This window comes from Antennarius striatus, chromosome 3, assembly GCF_040054535.1.
Source record: "Antennarius striatus isolate MH-2024 chromosome 3, ASM4005453v1, whole genome shotgun sequence".
NCBI classification, from domain to species: Eukaryota; Metazoa; Chordata; class Actinopteri; order Lophiiformes; family Antennariidae; genus Antennarius; species Antennarius striatus.
In genome coordinates, this window is record NC_090778.1 from 17,568,832 (window position 1) to 17,586,398 (window position 17,567).

General features: G+C 38.6%; 1 protein-coding gene across 1 annotated transcript in view; it reads left to right on the forward strand.

Moving 5' to 3' along the window:
- Positions 1-17,567, forward strand: part of vps13a (vacuolar protein sorting 13 homolog A) — a 38,874-nt gene that overhangs the window by 11,945 nt on the left and 9,362 nt on the right. The window contains exons 29-56 of the mRNA XM_068309886.1: positions 477-660; positions 789-905; positions 1,132-1,235; positions 1,363-1,530; positions 2,289-2,596; positions 2,674-2,821; positions 2,975-3,140; positions 3,389-3,513; positions 3,632-3,801; positions 6,997-7,253; positions 7,355-7,539; positions 7,716-7,859; positions 8,042-8,251; positions 8,824-8,967; positions 9,784-9,885; positions 9,966-10,118; positions 10,203-10,461; positions 10,849-11,009; positions 12,344-12,447; positions 12,604-12,916; positions 13,460-13,596; positions 13,796-14,090; positions 14,582-14,686; positions 14,785-14,931; positions 15,094-15,225; positions 15,416-15,549; positions 15,913-15,981; positions 17,381-17,513. Of these exons, the coding sequence (XP_068165987.1) occupies positions 477-660; positions 789-905; positions 1,132-1,235; positions 1,363-1,530; positions 2,289-2,596; positions 2,674-2,821; positions 2,975-3,140; positions 3,389-3,513; positions 3,632-3,801; positions 6,997-7,253; positions 7,355-7,539; positions 7,716-7,859; positions 8,042-8,251; positions 8,824-8,967; positions 9,784-9,885; positions 9,966-10,118; positions 10,203-10,461; positions 10,849-11,009; positions 12,344-12,447; positions 12,604-12,916; positions 13,460-13,596; positions 13,796-14,090; positions 14,582-14,686; positions 14,785-14,931; positions 15,094-15,225; positions 15,416-15,549; positions 15,913-15,981; positions 17,381-17,513 (4,674 nt within the window). The remainder of the gene's footprint in view (positions 1-476; positions 661-788; positions 906-1,131; positions 1,236-1,362; positions 1,531-2,288; positions 2,597-2,673; positions 2,822-2,974; positions 3,141-3,388; positions 3,514-3,631; positions 3,802-6,996; positions 7,254-7,354; positions 7,540-7,715; positions 7,860-8,041; positions 8,252-8,823; positions 8,968-9,783; positions 9,886-9,965; positions 10,119-10,202; positions 10,462-10,848; positions 11,010-12,343; positions 12,448-12,603; positions 12,917-13,459; positions 13,597-13,795; positions 14,091-14,581; positions 14,687-14,784; positions 14,932-15,093; positions 15,226-15,415; positions 15,550-15,912; positions 15,982-17,380; positions 17,514-17,567) is intronic.

The window sequence follows — 17,567 nt, forward strand, 5'->3', positions numbered from 1 at the left end:
GTATATATGTTAGTGTGTGTATATATATATATATACTGTGTGTGTCAGGAAAATGCATTAAAATACTGTATAATTAATTATGTAAAGCCAACAAAGAAGGCCTTCCTAGCCATGACTTCCCACCACTGACAGTTGAGCGCCGTAGGTGATGGCAGCCACTCCGTACGATCAATAAAGTTACACTCTGCTCTCTACTGTCTTTCCACTGGAAATAATTAATAATGTTTTCAGGTTACATTATCTATTTATTGATGTAAAGATAATGTAAAATACATATCTAAAACCTAACTTCACATTATTAAAACAGAGCATCAATAAAGATAAGGTGATGCCAAATAAGCAATGATGCTATTTTATATCCTCTTCACTGACAAAAGTAGCAGGTGCTACGTTTGCCAGTGAGGAAGTCTTACTAGAACTAGAACCATGTCTTTTTGCCACTCTGTTATCACTAACTGCCTCACATTCCCCACCAGGTGACTGTCTCATCCCTGGATGTGCATCTCCACACGGAGGCTCTCCTTAACACCATGACCTTCCTCAACAACCTGCTTCCTCCATCAACTAAGAAGGAGGGAGGGGTAGAGGAGCTCCCTGCCATCCCTGAGGAAGATGCAGAAACGGAGAAGAAGGGAGAAGCCATTGTACCCAAGAAAAAAAGTAACTGAGCCACATAAGCCCTTTCAGTTTATCTAAATTTTACAATCCAAAGCGCCATGTTTCTGTGTTTTCTATCATTATGTGCTTTAATTACTGACCTTTTATATCTTGTCGCCTGATTTCAACAGGCTCAAAGAATTCAAAGTTTGCAGATGTGGTCAATTGGCACGTCAGAGCTGATCTCCGCTGTCTGAAGGTTTTCATTCGAGGACAGAAAGCCAGGATCTCAGAGATCAGTATTGAAGGTAAGACATTTTTTAGTCCATGATGCAGAGGATATTATATTAATTTCTTATGTGTTCAGTTTTTGTGAATATTTCTTATGTTGTCCGTCTTTCATCAATCAATTTTGTTGTGTCTTCTTTTGTCCCCTGCATTAACTGAAATTCTTTAGTTACACTGAGCTTAAACTATGTTAAGAGAGAAAAACAAAGAAATACCTCTCTTTGTCTCACATTCTCAACTATCCAGGTCTGGTTTCTGAGGTTTTGATGATGAAAGAGGAGATGCAGGTTCTGGCCAACTTGAAGAACATCGTGATATTAGATTGCGACAAAGATGCTCTTTATCAGAAGGTATGCTAAGGAAATGGCCTTCATTAATGTTAACCTCTAACTAAAACTTATAAAGCTGACTGATTATCTTTTATATATACCTCGGTTCATTTTAATATTGCTGTCTTGTGTTGCACTTGTTTCTTAGGCTGTATCTATAGCAGATAAGGAGGTGTTTGACTTCCGTATGATAAACCACACAAATGCGACACAGGGTGATGGCTATCTGGACATGTCTCAAGTTGACATGTCTGTCACACTTACTGTTGGATGCATCCAGGTCATCTTCCTCAACAAGTTTGTCTCCTCGATACTGGTAAGATTCTTCTTCTGCCACAATCCAAGGTATTTAACTGTTGTCATGAGGTTTGGTAGATCCACCAGATATTTTTGTGTCAGACTTATTAGGTTTTTTTTTTTGTGTGTGTGTGTGTGTGTGTGTGTGTGTGTGTGTGTGTGTGTGTGTGTGTGTGTGTGTGGTATCAGTATCAATGGGGGGGGGATTAATAATGGAACCATTGTGAATGCTTTGAGTGTCCAGAAAAACGTGATATATTCCTAATCCATTATTACATCCAGTTTCAAAGCGGTGATGTAATTGTCAGTGTTCGGGTATTTGTCCATTCGTCTGTTAGTCTACCACATTTCTTTGCATCCGTTGCAGATAGAAAGATGAAACAAAAAGCACATTACTCAGGTGGCAAAGAGGATAAAAATAAGATGATCTTTACCTTTGAGAAAAGTAGATCAAGGTCAAATATCAACTTTTGTAACTCAGGAACCGGATAAGGTAGAAAGATGAGGTAGAAGCCCAGTGTGAGTAAGACCATAGATCAAAGTTAGTGCTTTAATCAGTGACAGTAGGTCTGGGCACTAGCTTTGGTGAAGCGGAATGTTGCAGTTTGTGACTGTCTTGGTTCTAGTTTTTAATTATAGAACTAGTAGAACTTAATTATAGAACTAGTAGAACTTAAATGCTTTTTTAAAATTGTAGTGTATTTATTATACTCAAATTTCATTAACTATTAAATTCTCTCCTACCTACTCCATTGTTTTCTATTTTTTTCCCCCCAGACATTTATTAATAACTTCCAGGAGGCTAAGGAGGCTCTGGCTGAGGTGACAGTTCAGGCTGCAGAAAAGGCTGCATCAGGCGTGAAGGAGCTGGCAGAACGGAGCACTCGGATCGCTCTGAACGTCCACTTCAATGCACCTATAATTTTCTTGCCACAGTCTTCCTCTTCCTCCAATGTGATTGTAGCTGATCTCGGTCTCCTATCTGTGAAGAACCGCTTTGCCAAGCAGCCTTTTAAAAACGATGCTAATATCCCACCTGTTGTTGATATAATGACTGTAAAACTGACTGACCTTAAGATGTACAGGTGAGCAACAAGCCATATTGATGAATTTTAATTAACAGTTTTACCCACAATGACATGTTTGTTGTTGCTGATTCCAGGACAACATATATAAACGGAGACTTTCAAGGAGAGATAGAGCTTTTGAAACCTGTCAGTCTGAACTTAGAAGTTGATAGAAATCTATCCTCCAACTGGTACCATGACATACCTGACATAGAAATTTCTGCTCATCTGATGCCTTTGAGTGTAAGTAGTTTTTTAAGGAGTGACTGGTTCTCTTTTTCACTTGGCTCTTTGATATTTGAGGCAGTGTTATTGTGAATATCTAAATCAGAAACTGTTAACTTATAATCTTATCTTACTATGGTTATGTAAATTTGTGTGTCTGGTCCTTAACAGCTGCTCCTCAGCCAGGATGACATGACCGTTGTCCTTAGAACTCTGAATGAGAACCTGTCAGAGAAATCAGAAGCTGTTCCATCTCCACCTCCTCCAACTACGGACGTCTCTGACTCTATATCAAACAAAGAGTCACAAGGCTCAGGAACCACAGGACCAGCCAGTAGTAAGGACTTGTGGTTATGTTTGTTGGGTTGTAAACATAAAAAAATTGTAAAAATTACTTTTGCAAGACCATAAAAATTTAGCAATTTATCATATCGACCAGTTCAAATGAGACATGTATGTGTTAATGACCATTCCAATTACTTAATTAAATTTGTAAATTATTTCTTATCAAATAGCAATGTTTTTTAACCTTTTTAATCTTAATGAATCCACCTTTTAAACACCGGATCTGCTATAATTCTTTAGGTAACACAGTTGTGACGGCTGCTGTTGTTGAGACCCAGATAAACGGCAATCTGAAGAATACACTTAAGCTGGACTTCAAATTTGACTCAATGACGCTGGTCCTGTACAGCCCAAATGAGAATGTGGTAATGCACACACATACACACACGCATACACACTGTTCATTTTACAGTGTCTTTTGTGTTGTATTTTTTGTTTGTCTTGACTTGTAACAGATCATGTCTCCTCTATGACATTGTCTAGCTACAGCTTTTGGATTCACATGATGAGCAACTTAAGCTGGCAGAGTTCACTCTGGGCACCATCTCCACCGCCATCAACATGTTTTCTGACAGCACCATGAAGGCCTCTGTTCGACTGGCTACCTGTTTTCTGGATGACAAAAGACCCAGAATTCAAATGGTTACCTCAAGGTATGAGTGATTGTTGATTAAAACTGTTTTTTATTGTGTCGTAATTTTCGGACTATTCCGCACACTTGAATATAAGCCAGACCAAGTAAATTTTAAAAGAAAAAAAGGTTAGTACATATATAGGCCATACCGGTCAATGGACCACAGGCATCAAGGTGTTGTAACATGAGATATTTACACAGAAAGAGTTTTAAAATGTTTAATTGCTGCTTTTTCTACAGTGGGCAGTGGGCATGTAACACAGCAGGAAAAAATTTTGCCGTCCTCAAAGTCTTACCATCAATTCATTGATGTCAAGCTTATGTGCAGCAGCTCAGTTTCCTTCTTCGACAACCAGATTGATTGCCTTCAACTTAAAAGTTGCATCATATGGCTTTCTATGCATGTTTTCTGTCATAAGAGATGTGCATGATGTGTAAAATGTCCAATTTTTCAAACTATGTATACTGAAAATATTAGCCTAACCAGACATTGCATTCATATTAAACACGAACAGTAAGTGTGCATTTGATAATTTAAATTCTGACTAACTTTTGTTTTGGTTGTTTCAGTCAAAATATCTGAAGGGTAACTGCCTTGTTTAGACCATTTCTCACAAACTGTGAGCATGAACCTCCTGAAAGACTGAGAAGTATAAAGAATTGGTAAAGGCAGAAGACTAATGAAGGTTAGCCGCAGTAAGACAGAGTACATGTGTGTGAATGAGAGGGACCCAAGTGGAAGAGTGAGGTGACAAGGAGAAGAGATCAAGAAGGTGGAGGATTTTAAGTACTCAGGTCAACAGTCCAGAGCAATGGAGAGTGTGGAAAAGAGGTGAAGAAGCTTGTACAGGCAGGATAGTACGGGTGGAGGAAAGTATCAGGTGTGATGTGTGATAGATAAGGTGATGTGTGGTGAGACCAGCAATGTTCTTTGGTCTAGAGACAGTGTCACTGGGGAAAAGACAGAGCTGGAGGTAACAGAGATGAAGATGCTGAGGTTCTCTCTGGGAGTGACCAGGAAGGATAGGATCAGGAATGAGTACATCAGAGGGACAGCACTGGTTAGAGGTTTTGGAGATAAAGTCAGAGAGGCCAAACTGAGATGGTTTGGACATGTCCAGAGGAGAGAGAGTGAATATATTCGTAGAAGGATGCTGAGTTTTGAACTGCCAGGCAGGAGGCCAGGTGGAAGACCAAAGAGGAGGTTTATGGATGTAGTGAAAGAGGACATGAAGGTAGTTGGTGTGAGAGAAGAGGATGCAGAAGACAGGGTTGGATGGAGGCAATTGATTCGCTGTGGCGACCCCTGAAGGGAAAAGCTGAAAGGAAAAGAAGAAGAGGACTAAGGAACAAGACAAAAATATACATATGAGGACATACAGTCGTACTTTGAGATAAAACAAACAAACTCAGTCAAACAAATTGGGGGGGAAGTGGCTCAGTGGTATAGAGCGGGCAGTAGAGCGTTTTGTCCAATGTTCCAAGATCGGCAATTCGATTCCCGCTCCCGCCCAAAAAAATAAGAAAACCACCCGGAGTGTGAGCTGACAGTGGCAGGTGTCAACTCAACTCCCCCAATATGTGTGTGTGTGTGTGTGTGTATTTTGTGTTTTCCATGAAAAGTCACACTTTTATTTACCACCATGAGTTATAAAATGAAGAGAAAATATAATAAAGACAATGACAAGGTTAGAAATAATGATTTGTATTTGAAATACTTTTTTCTTTCAAACTTTGCTTTTGTCAAAGAATCTTCCATTTGCAGCAATTACAGCATTGCAGACCTTTGGCATTCTAAATGTTAATTTGTTGAGGTAATGTGGAGAAATTTCACCCCACGCTTCTAGAAGCCCCTCCCACAAGTTGGATTGGCTTGATGGACACTTCTTGCGTACCACACGTACAAGTGTGCTGCCACAACAGCTTAATGGGGTTTAGATCTGGTGACTGCGCTGGCCACTCCATTACAGATAGAATACCAGTTGCCTGCTTCTTCTCTAAATAGTTCTTCCACAATTTGGAGGTGTGCTTTGGGTCATTGTCCTGTTGTAGGATGAAATTGGCTCCAATCAAGCGCTGTCCACAGGGTATGGCATGGCGTTGCAAAATCCTTTTTACCTTGAACAAATCTCCCACCTTACCAGCACCAAAGCAACCCCAGACCATCACATTACCCCCACCTTGCTTGATTGATGGCGTCAGGCAGTCTTCCAGCATCTTTTCAGTTGTTCTGCATCTCACAAATGTTCTTCTGTGTGATCCAAACACCTCAAACTTCGATTCATCCGTCCATAACACTTTTTTCCAATCTTCCTCTGTCCAATGTCTGTGTTCTTTTGCCCATATTAATCTTTCTTTTATTGGCTATTCTCAGATATGGCCACTCTGCCCTGAAGGCCAGCATCCCAGAGTCACCTCTTCACTGTGGATGTTGACACTGGCATTTTGCATTTTGTACTATTTAATGAAGCTGCCAGTTGAGGACCTGTGAGGCGTCTATTTCTTAAACTAGAGACTCTAATGTACTTATCTTGCTCAGTTGTGCAGCGGGGCCTCCCACTTCTCTTTCTTCTCTGGTTAGAATTTTTTTAATCCACCAATAGACGTGCATAATTTACTTTAATACTACAGTTAATAATTTTTAAGTTACGTAAAGAATGATTAAGAATGAAAAGAAATGCATAAATCACAAGTACACACGAGCTCCGTCTTTACTCCGTATATGAGATTCGGTCTCATTTGATCTGGTCTCATCTGACTGGTAGGGGAAGGTGACAGTTCACCCCCTGAGCACTGACGAGGTGCCCTTGAGTAAGGCACCGTCCCCTTTGTAAGTTGTTCATGGTGGATCCCACCTCTCTATCACCCATTATCCGCGGGCCTGCAGGCCCCGTGTGTGTGTGTCTGTGTGAGTGTATGGGCCTGTACGATATACTGTATATACGTGTACAAATATTTAGTGTGGGAAAAAAATTGTTTCCCTACAGGGATTATTAAAGGATTGATTTATGTATTTTACATTTTTGTTATGTTGTATCCATCCACCAACTAGTGGTGGTGTCCTGAGACACAGCTCATATCTTGAATTTTTGCTTGTATATTTAACAAGAAAATTGACAACGATGGCTTGTATCCTACTTTGTCTGCGATTTGTTTTTTTTTGTGTCTCTTCCTTGTTGATACCTTTCACCCATTTAATTTGTGTCCTTTTCAGAATGATAGCAATGCGTCCTGGCGCAGAGCAAAGTATGATGGTTGAGATGAACTACCGTCAGGGCCATGATGGCACCACTTTGGACACAGTGGTAAAGGATGTGTACCTGTGTGCCAGCATGGAGTTCCTCCTCACAGTGGCAGATGTCTTCCTCAAGGCTACCGAGCAGGGTTTTGCTCAAGTTCCTCAAACGAAGAGCAATTCTGGAGGGGGAGATAAAAAGAACAACAATGCCTCAATCACAGTGTCTGAGCCCAGTGAGTTAACCATTTCATTTCAGTTTGTATTATGTTAGGCACGAATTTAATTAACTTGAAATGGTTTGTATTTCTCTGTTTTTGATTTTGTTAATGCTCAGCAACAACTACAGCCGTACTATCAAAGACAGAGATGAACATCACGGTGTGTAATCCAGAGATTGTGTTTGTGGCTGACCTGACACGGGCTGATGCTTCAGCTCTGGTGATGACCACAGAATGTGAACTAGTGATGAAGAGCGGTGCAAATGGATCACAGATGATTGCTATTATCAGAGACCTCAAGGTTTGAATTGTCACTATAATACAGTGATTCTCAAATAGTGGGGCACGCTTAACAGAAAAATATTGCAAAGCACTGTGGTACTGTAATCTTGAAAAGCAAAATGTTAAATATTTAAAAAGCCGCTTTATGTTATATTCAATTCACCAATATCAAATCTTACTTCAATTTTATAATAGGTGGTGGCTTGCCCCTTCTTGCCGGAGAAGAGGATAAACAGTGTGGCCACAGTGCTACAGCCATGTGAGGTGTTTTTCAGGAGTACTCAGTCACCAACATCCCCTCAAGCTATGGAAGTTACCATAAACATGCTCACACTGAAGGTAGAGGTTTTTGTTATTGTTTTTCTGAGTCCAGGCATAAATAAGTGAAAGGCATTTCCTTTTAACACCAGTCTATTTGTTTCCTCATATAGACCCAAGGATTAATCCTGTTTTGAATATGACTGAAAGTTAGCTTTGACCAAGGAAATCTGAATGAAACAGTTTTGAATATCTCTGCCCAGGTATCTCCAATCATCATCAACACAGTGATCACCATCCAATCGGCATTGACTCCAGCAGCAGGAACCCCTGAGGAAATAGATAGCCCCGTTCCGGTGGACCTGTGGAAGGAACGGGGCTGGAAGGAGCTGAAGCTCTGGTTCCTAGAAGAGAATGAGGATGAAGACACAAAATCACTGGTCCCTCTGATACCAAAGGGGGAATCCTTGCAGGTATTTAGCCGCACTTGACTCAATTGGTAATACCGTATAGCTGAGAACATTCTGGCAGCTTTGTTAATTATATCCCTCTCCAAAGCGGTGATGTATTGTGACTGTCAGTGTATGTTTGTCCGTTTGTTTGTTTGTTTGTTCGTTCGTTAGTATGTCCACCAAATATCTTCACAATCGTTGCAGATAGAAAGATCAAACAACAAGCACATTACTCGAGCGGCAAAAGGGATGAAAATGATGACCTTGACTATGAGAAAACTAGGTCAAGGTCAAACTTCAACTTTTGTACAATCAGGAAAGATAAGGGAGAAGGCCAGTGTGAGTAAGACTGTAGATCAAAGCTAGTGTTTTGATCAATGATAGTAGGTCAGAGCACTAGCTTTGATCTTTTACCTTTGCAAGCAGGTCAGGGTAAAATTTTGAATTTGCGGGTTTTGCAGGATGTTGCAATCTGTGACTGCCTTGGTTCTAGTTTGTTTTGCAGCAATTTCTCACACTGTACACGTATTAAAAATGTTTCAGTTTGATGAAAGAAGAAGATGAGTCAGTTCATAGACTATTAATTCTTTCAGGTGTGCATCAATTCAATGTGTCTGACTTTAGAGGCTGGAGTTGGACACCACACAATTCCCATGCTTCTGGCCAAGTCCTCATTCCAGGGAAATGTGACAAACTGGTCCACACTTATTAACTTACACAGCCTGCTAAAACTGGAGGTAAGTCACACAAATACTACCTTCACTTTGCAAACTGGATCACATATGCCTTCCCTGTCTAAGAGCAGTGTTTGACTTTTACGTTTGCATTCTGTGTTTGCGATGTTTTGAGTTTTCAAAAAAACTGACTTAAGGAGAAAAATGTATGTTCTTCAAGACTGTACCGTAACTTCTGACAAAAAACAGCTACGTTTTTCACATGCTTTGAACCACGCAGCCTAAGGAATGATATAGCTTATCTATAGATTTTTCCGGGGTAACGGCCTACAGAGCACATTCTAGCAGGAAGTGCAAGAGCGAGATTGACAGGTTGAAGAGATAATGTGACGAGGAAGACGCTACTGTAGTTTGAATGTGTTATGTTGTTTTGAATAGACATTTTGCACATCATGCACACCCCATATGATAGAATTCACACAAAGAAAGCCATATGATGCAGCTTTTAAGTTAAAGGCTATTGATCTGATTGTCAAAGTAAGAAACTGAACTGCTGCACGTAAGCTTGTCATCAATGAATTGATGGCAAGACGTTGGAGACTGCTGTTTTGCTGCTGTGTTACAGGTCCACTGTTTTACCGTAATTTTACCATATTCCTATGTAAATATCTCATGTTATAACACCTATACACCCGTGGCTTATAGACAGGTGAAGCCTATATGTGTACAAAGTGTTTTCTTTTAAAATTTAGTTAGTGCGGTTTATATTCAAGTGTGTCCGGAAATTACGGTATGTTTGTGTTCTGCATAAACATTTTTACTGGCACTCTACATCAATATTGCAGACATAGTTCAATATTGTATTATTTTACCTTTTAGGTTCACTATTACAATGAGGTCTTGGGAGTGTGGGAACCACTATTGGAGCCCTTAGAAGAAGAGTTTAAAGACGGTTTCAGACCATGGACATTAGAACTGAAGGTGATCATATAAATACTAACAGACACATGAAATTCTATACATTCATACATGTTATGTAACATTTTCCCCCTGAAAATCAGATGAAGAAGAAGCCCTTGAAGTACACAGGTTTGTCAGATGAAGTGGACTGCAAGATCCCGGACTATAAGACAGTCATCACCGTCAGTAGTAAAGACCAGCTGAACATCACCCTCTCCAAATGTGGACTGACCATGCTGAATAACCTAGGCACAGTAAGGGAGAGGCAGTAATTATTTCATCATAAAGTCTTAGATTAGGTGGTCATATTTAACACGCATAACCTTTTCTTTCTCAAGGCTTTTGCAGTGGCTGCCAAACAGACTGCTGAATTCTTTCAGAAGGATTCAGCTCCATTTGTAGTGAAAAACCGCCTTGGCCTGCCGGTCTCCGTCCGCTACAGTGAGATGTTTCGTCTTGTTGACCATTCAACATCCGACTTCACTGTGACACTGCAGGATGGGCAAGCCCTCGGGATGGACTATAATACATCAGTAGAATCTGACCAGTTCTCAGCAATGACTTCGTTAAGTGGAAAGGACTACTACATACAACCTAGTAAGTTAGAAATAATTAGTCTTCATTTACTCATGCAGATGTAGGGCATTTTTTGTTGCTGTCAATATTTTTTTAGATTATAACATACTCAATTTTGTATTATATCTTTTGTTAACATAAATGTTTTTCATCCAATCAGGAATGTTAACAAATTTGAAAGGATATATTAAATAAAATTAAAATAAATTATTTTTATATAACCTATTTGATAGTGATTGAGTTATGCAGGGGGAGAAATAATGGAAAAGAATAACTTCTGTGAAAGATGGAATCTGTCCCCTTGTCTTTATCGTAATTCAGTCAGCTCTCTTATACAACAATAATTTGAACAAAAACAAATCAAACATTTTGTATGTACAATGTTCTTGTTTCCTCTGCCCATTCCAGCTCCAATGGGCCACACCTCAACCAGTGTAATTCCCCTGATCAAGGTGGGCAGGGGAATGTACAGTGTCATGCATAATGACTCCGGAGTCACTCGTTTTCTGGTCTGTCAGATTTATTCTGTGGAAGGCAGCAAGTACATCAAGATCCGCTCACCTTTCCAGGTACTCAATAACAACAACAACAACAAAAATAATAATATTAATAATAATTAATAATAACAAAAACAAGAACAATAATAACTAGGCAGCCAGAGAATGCAACATCTCACGAAGGGTAGGTCAGGGTACCCTGGAAGTAGTACCTGACAAGTGCGTATCTTTGACCTTTCAGGTTAGGTCAAAGCTATGCACTAGCTATGACCATAGATCAAAGCTAGTGCATAGGTATATGCACTGGCCTTCTCCCTTGTCTTTCTATCCAGTTCCTGAGTGTAAAAGTTTAAATTTGACCTTGACCTAGTTTTCTGAAGGTCAAGGTCATCATCTCAATTTCATTCCCTTTGCGGCCCAAGTAATTTGTTTTTTTGTTTCATCTTTCTATCTGCAACGGTTGCAAAGATATTTGGTGAACATAAGAACGGACAAATGAACAAACACTGACAATTACAAAACGTCACCACTTTGAAGCGGGATGTAATAATACATTCATTATACAATTTTCATTTACAAAAATCTCACAGTGCTACTTGACTGATTATCTTGGGCATATCTATAAATTTTTACTCGTAGTTATTGTTGATCATTTTTTTATTTTAATTCCATTTTATACTCTTTATATTTTAATTTTATACTGTTTATATTTTAGTTATAGTTTAGTATATAAGTCCTGTTAATGCTGTATGTGTCTGTTAGTGTAGTGTATGTCTTGTGGTATGTCCTGTGATGTCAGTTTCTTTTTCTCATGGTGTTTTTCCAGTATTTATTCGCTATGTAATGCCTGAGCAGTGAATATGTACAATTTCCTCCGGGATTATTAAAGTATCTATCATATATTTTACAACATTTTTAGTTGCATGTTGGGATTTAAAAACTTTATTTTAATTTAGTTGATCTGGTTGCCGTTGGATCTCCTTCAAATCAATTGAATATATTTCACAGATTTACCCTCCCACTTTCTATGAAAGGTTGCAGTTTCTGTATCTAATGACGGACTTCTTTACAGCTGCTTATATTAATCTGCAAAACAAATTATGGAGATAAGAGTCCAAAACTTGTAATTACATCCCGTTTCAAAGCGGTGAGGTATTGTAATTTTCAGCGTTTGTGTGTTTGTCCATCAGTCTGTTCGTTAGTCCACCAAATATCTTCGCAACCATTGCAGATCGAAAGATGAAAAAAAAAAGCAACGTTAAATTTTGAATTACAGGGGTGTCACGGGATGTTGCCGCCTGTGACTGGATTGGTTCTTGTTTATGTATTGTAATCAATTGATACACATTGAAATGGAAAAAATAAGATTCTTTGATTTAACATTTTTTTCTTTTCCTTTCATTCAGATCATCAATCATTTTTCAATCCCTTTCAAAGTTATGGAAGGATCAACTTGTCTGGGTACATCTTTGCCCACTGAGGAGTTCTGTGTGCCTCTGGACTCATATAGGTGATCAGAAACCTATTACTATCTTTGAGTTTGTTTATGTATAATTTTTTTCTACTTGTTAATCACACTTTTTGCTGACTTTTGCAAAGAGCACCGAAATAAAATACAGTAGTACACTCTGTTTGAAACCATGTTTCTCTCTGCTGTCCCTTTTAGGTCTGAGCTGAGCCTTCTGCCAATTACAGAAGAGAATGCTGATGATCAAGATCAAGAGTTCGACTCCTCAGAGGGCTTCAGTTATGAAGAGTTTAGCAACCAGCAGTTGGAAACACACCTCCAGCAGACCTGTCGTCATCGTAGGAATGAGGATAGAGTGCTGATGGTCAACATTGTGCCAGTGAAAGATGCTGTGTCATTCACACACACTGGAGATGTGGGGGATAACTTTGATGTGCCCTTTGTGCTTCACCTGTGGCCGTCCATCCTGTTACGCAACCTGCTTCCTTACCCCATCTCCTACAAACTAAAGGTAGAATGTGTTGCGTCACAGTACATGAAAATCGACCATATCATGGGTTGTCATGTGTCTTCATACTATTAATAAAATTCGCTTTTTCTTCAATACAATATTTTTCTATACTGCAAAGGTTACAGTCCGAAATAGTTGAAAAAATGTTTTAATAAAGTTATAATATTACATTCAACATTTAATGTTGCAATGCATTTACAGTCTGAAACTTTTAAAATTAAAGATTATTTTATAAGATGCTAACAAATGCACCAAAGAGGAATGTCAGTCTAAAAAAAACACACTTCATTTGTAAATTGTCCATAATAATGTTGACATGATTTGAAGCTAAGCTGTGCAAATCTACCCTTAGGGTCGTTTTAAGATAAAGAGTTCAAATTATTTCACATCACTATTGTAAGTACAGCAAATACTAGATAATTTTATTTTATTCCTGAATTTTGTCAGGAATTTGTTAATTACTTTTGACAAGCCGATCCTGCTAAATTCTTATGCTCTACAATCACTAATGTACAGTTTTCCTCTCTGACTGCTGTCCAACAGGACAGTAGAGTCTCTGACCCTGATACCATTCTGGAACCAGGCCACTCAGCCCAGCTTCACTCTGCAGTTGTGAACCAATCAAGTCTTGAGCTTTGCCTACTGAACTACTTGGCTCAGGACTGGTCTGCTGAGTATAGGTTGGATGCCTCTAGAATTTATTTGCTATGTATTAGTACTTAATAAATGTTATTGTGCCATTCTTGTCATCAAATTATGAAGCAAAACAGGAACATATAATAACATGTTTACTGTATCACCATTTCTGTTACCTAAATGAAAAGATGAGCCCATGTTTTTTTGCCATAACTTTTCTCATCAGATTTTTCTGTTATACAGTGTTCGCAGCGACCAGGAAGAGATCACCTTTATAGTGTTTCAGTCTCTACGAGAGGATGACGAAGATGGTCTTGAAGGGACAGAGAGGAAGAGGGCTGAGTTGGACATAGCATTGCATGTTAAATCTGAGGTGGGACAAATGGTGATGGCTATCCATTCTCCATACTGGATGGTGAACAAGACACGTAGGTTGTTGCAGTACAAGGCTGATGATATCCACCGCAAACACCCCCTGGACTACGACATGCCCCTCTTGTTCTCCTTCAAGCCTCGTTATTTCCTGAAGAACAATAAGGTTATAACTTTTTAAAGTTAAAATAAATAAAAATAATTAACCTGATGCTTTATTACATGTATTAAAGCATTGCCAGTCTTGCTTTTTCAAATTGAGAAATTTTTATGAGAAATTTTAAAAATGATGACAGTTTTAACTTTTTAAGGTCTCTGAAATTAAAATGTATTTGAAGGGAATCTATAAACACAGTTGATAGGTTCTCTGCTAAAATCATTATATGTAATTTTAATGTATTTTTTCATATGTGTTTTTGAGTTATCCTTGTTTAGGTTGTTCTCTTGAAACATCAAAAAGACACTGGAAAAATATTTTAAAAGACTTTTTTAATGCACCATTCAGTGAATTTGTCAAAGAAATTCTGTCACTGTTAAGTAAAAAATAAATTAATGTGTCAAACATATGTCAAAGTGAAAAATACTGTACCTTTGATTATACTCTGAAAGATTTATGAACTATACTGTACACTTTTTTGACATTGTTTCATCCCTCAGGTTCGTCTTATGATCTCAGACAGTGAACTCTCTGATGAGTTCTCCTTGGATACCGTTGGCAGCCATGGAGATGTCAGATGTAAAGGCCGTTACAAAGACTACCTTGTAAGACATTTGTTTTTTCGTCTTATTCTTAGGCAGGGGTTGTCTTCCAGTGAGCCTTTAATCATATCTTTATGTGTATGACTTCTGTCTGACTTCAGGTTGGCGTGAAGATCGATCCAAGCAGTTTCAGTCTGACCCGCATTGTGACTTTTGTACCGTTTTATACACTGGTCAACCGAACCAAACACACCATGTTAGTATGTGAAGAGGGGCTGGACAACTGGACTGAGGCTCTGCCAGAACAGGTTGGTTATTATTGACGATAAACTGAAATTGACTGTTTATGTATAACAAATCGGGTTTGTGAAATGACTTGATGTGCTACAATGTCAGTTTCAGTTTTTAGTTATATATTTTTAGTTTTTTCATTTTATGTTGTATAAGGCTTTGTTTTATTCTACACTCAGTCAGCAATTCCCTTCTGGCCTGAAAACGATACCAAGCGGCTAATGATCAAAGTAGACGGTTGTCTTTTGCCTCCTCGGACTATTGACTTCACACGGCCAGAAAACTGCTTATTGCTGCGTATGGACAACCCTGTAAGTAGACCAGCAAGCATGTGTTTATTCTAAGCATTACACGTCATATGTAAATACCTTTTCTGCAGCTATTATTAAAATTGATGTTCAGTTATAACCAAATGTATTCCATTGGCTTCTAGAGCATTTAAGACACCTTTATGTATTATATTTCCTAAATTACATTGTGATTTCATTCCCTTTTCTGCAGGTGAGTGGGGTAATTCTAGATGTTAACCTGTCAGAACATTCTGCCACAATTCGATTCTCTGAATACCTTGACGGCACAGCCCCCTTCCTTATTATCAACCACACCAAAGACCAGACTCTGCTGTTCCATCAGAGGTGAGAGAGCAGAATGCATACAGAGAATCATGTTTACTGATTTATTGAAGATCGTTTGGCACCATTGACCTCATCAAAGTAAAACAAATTTTTCTAAGAAGTTCTATAGGATGTCTTGGCCATCCTTTTGTCTGTGTCTGTTTTATTGCTTTAATTTTTTTTCTTATGTCTGTCTTACCAGTTTTTATCATCACATGTCTTCATACATAAGATTAAGTTTAGCAATTCATTGATTTGACTTTATCTTTTGTTGCAGCAGTCTTAAACCATTTTGTAAATACAGTAATATCTCTGTTTGCTTTGACTGATAAGGATTATTGTGTGTTGTGTTGTTTTGATGTTTTTGTCTTGTGGGTCACACAGTGCCCTGACAGAATCCACGTGGGTGCCTGATGAAGTCCTCGACCTCTCCTTCTCATTGGAGGAGGACAGGTAGATAGTTATAAAAAGTGGAATGTCTTCAGATACACTCTGATCTCTGAAAGAGAAAATAATAAAGAGAACATTAGAGCTAATTTGGAAGTTGAATAAATCTAATGTGCCATGTTAACTGTTTATTACCACTGTTCCTATCAAGATATCACATTATTTAATACATTTTGAAAAGAGAAAATGGTAAAATTCACAGATTTTTGACACTCAGAGAAGTGCTTTTGCATATATTGTGGGAGAATAGTTATCCTCACTAAAATTTTAGATTTGCAACATATAAAATGAGCTAAACACATTAACTAATGTATGTTGGGTATAGCAACCTTTTCTAAAGAAGTTCAACCTCCAAATAGTTTCCTGACAATGCTGTGTTTAGTAAAGCCGACAACATGGAATCACGGTCAGACTATCACTGATATCCCCTAGGAAATACAGGAGGTTAATTAATGTAAAAAAACACACATACAGAGTCTACACAAATAAAATATAGAGACTGAAATAGTGGTGGTAATGGTAAATTGTCAGTCTTTTTTTTTTTCATTTATGGAAGTTATGGAATCACAATGTTAAAAAACAGGAAAAGATTCCTTAACTTTTACCAAACTTCAATGGGTCCTTTCCTCGCCCGTGCAGATCACTCCCCTAGGTTCTCTGGAAAACCCACTGGCAAGAGCTCAGAAACACACAAATTTGCGTCAGTGTGACATCGTACTTGAGGGCAGAGTGTGGTCAGAGGAAGACTGCCATGATTGTGGTTTGTCTGTGTAATCTGCTCCTCAGATTACATCTTTTTCTGTTGATTGACTGGTATTGAAATCTGATCTAGAACCTTTCTTAAATATTAAGATAGAGTAAAAGGAGCAGGTTAGACATGTAAACCTAGTTTTTTGCTATAGCATGTTCCTTAGGTCTGTTATTAAATGTTAAATCATCTTTACTAGTTTTCGAGGCTGCTGACTGGACGGGGCTCTGCTGGTGGAGTCATGAATTTATGCTCCTTCCTGTGGTTCTTTTGTGCCATACTCTCTTGTGTTTCTTCTTTATATTATACCGTTTTTTATGTTCTTACTTGTATTCCATCTGAAATGATTGTATAAATTCATATTTAAACTTTTTCTCTGCAGAAGCAGTATACGGGATTTTCCTGCGTGGTTCCATACTGTCATATTTCTGCATGTTTAGGGGGATGGTTTATGTCTCCTATCAGATGGGTACTTTGAATGGGTATTGTGGCAGTAGATGCTTGGTGGCTGGGTTCTGTTATATTGTCCTTTGTTTGATTTTTATACTGTACTTCTTTATTTCATTATTTGCTTCCTAACACTACATTTCTTTATAGTTCATAGTCTTGGGTAATATTTCTGATAGGTTTCTATGTGTTTGTTTCATATGTGTGCAGCACTCAGAAGCTAACAGAGCAGGAAGAGCTAGAAGCAGGCAAAGCTGTGCACTACACCTGGGCTGAACCCACCGGGTCTAGAGAGCTCTGCTGGAACTGTGGTACTTACAGCGGGAAACTGAAGAGTGAGGAGGTATTCAACTGTACCCATGAGAAAATAACTGTTGTGGTAGATTAATTACACGGC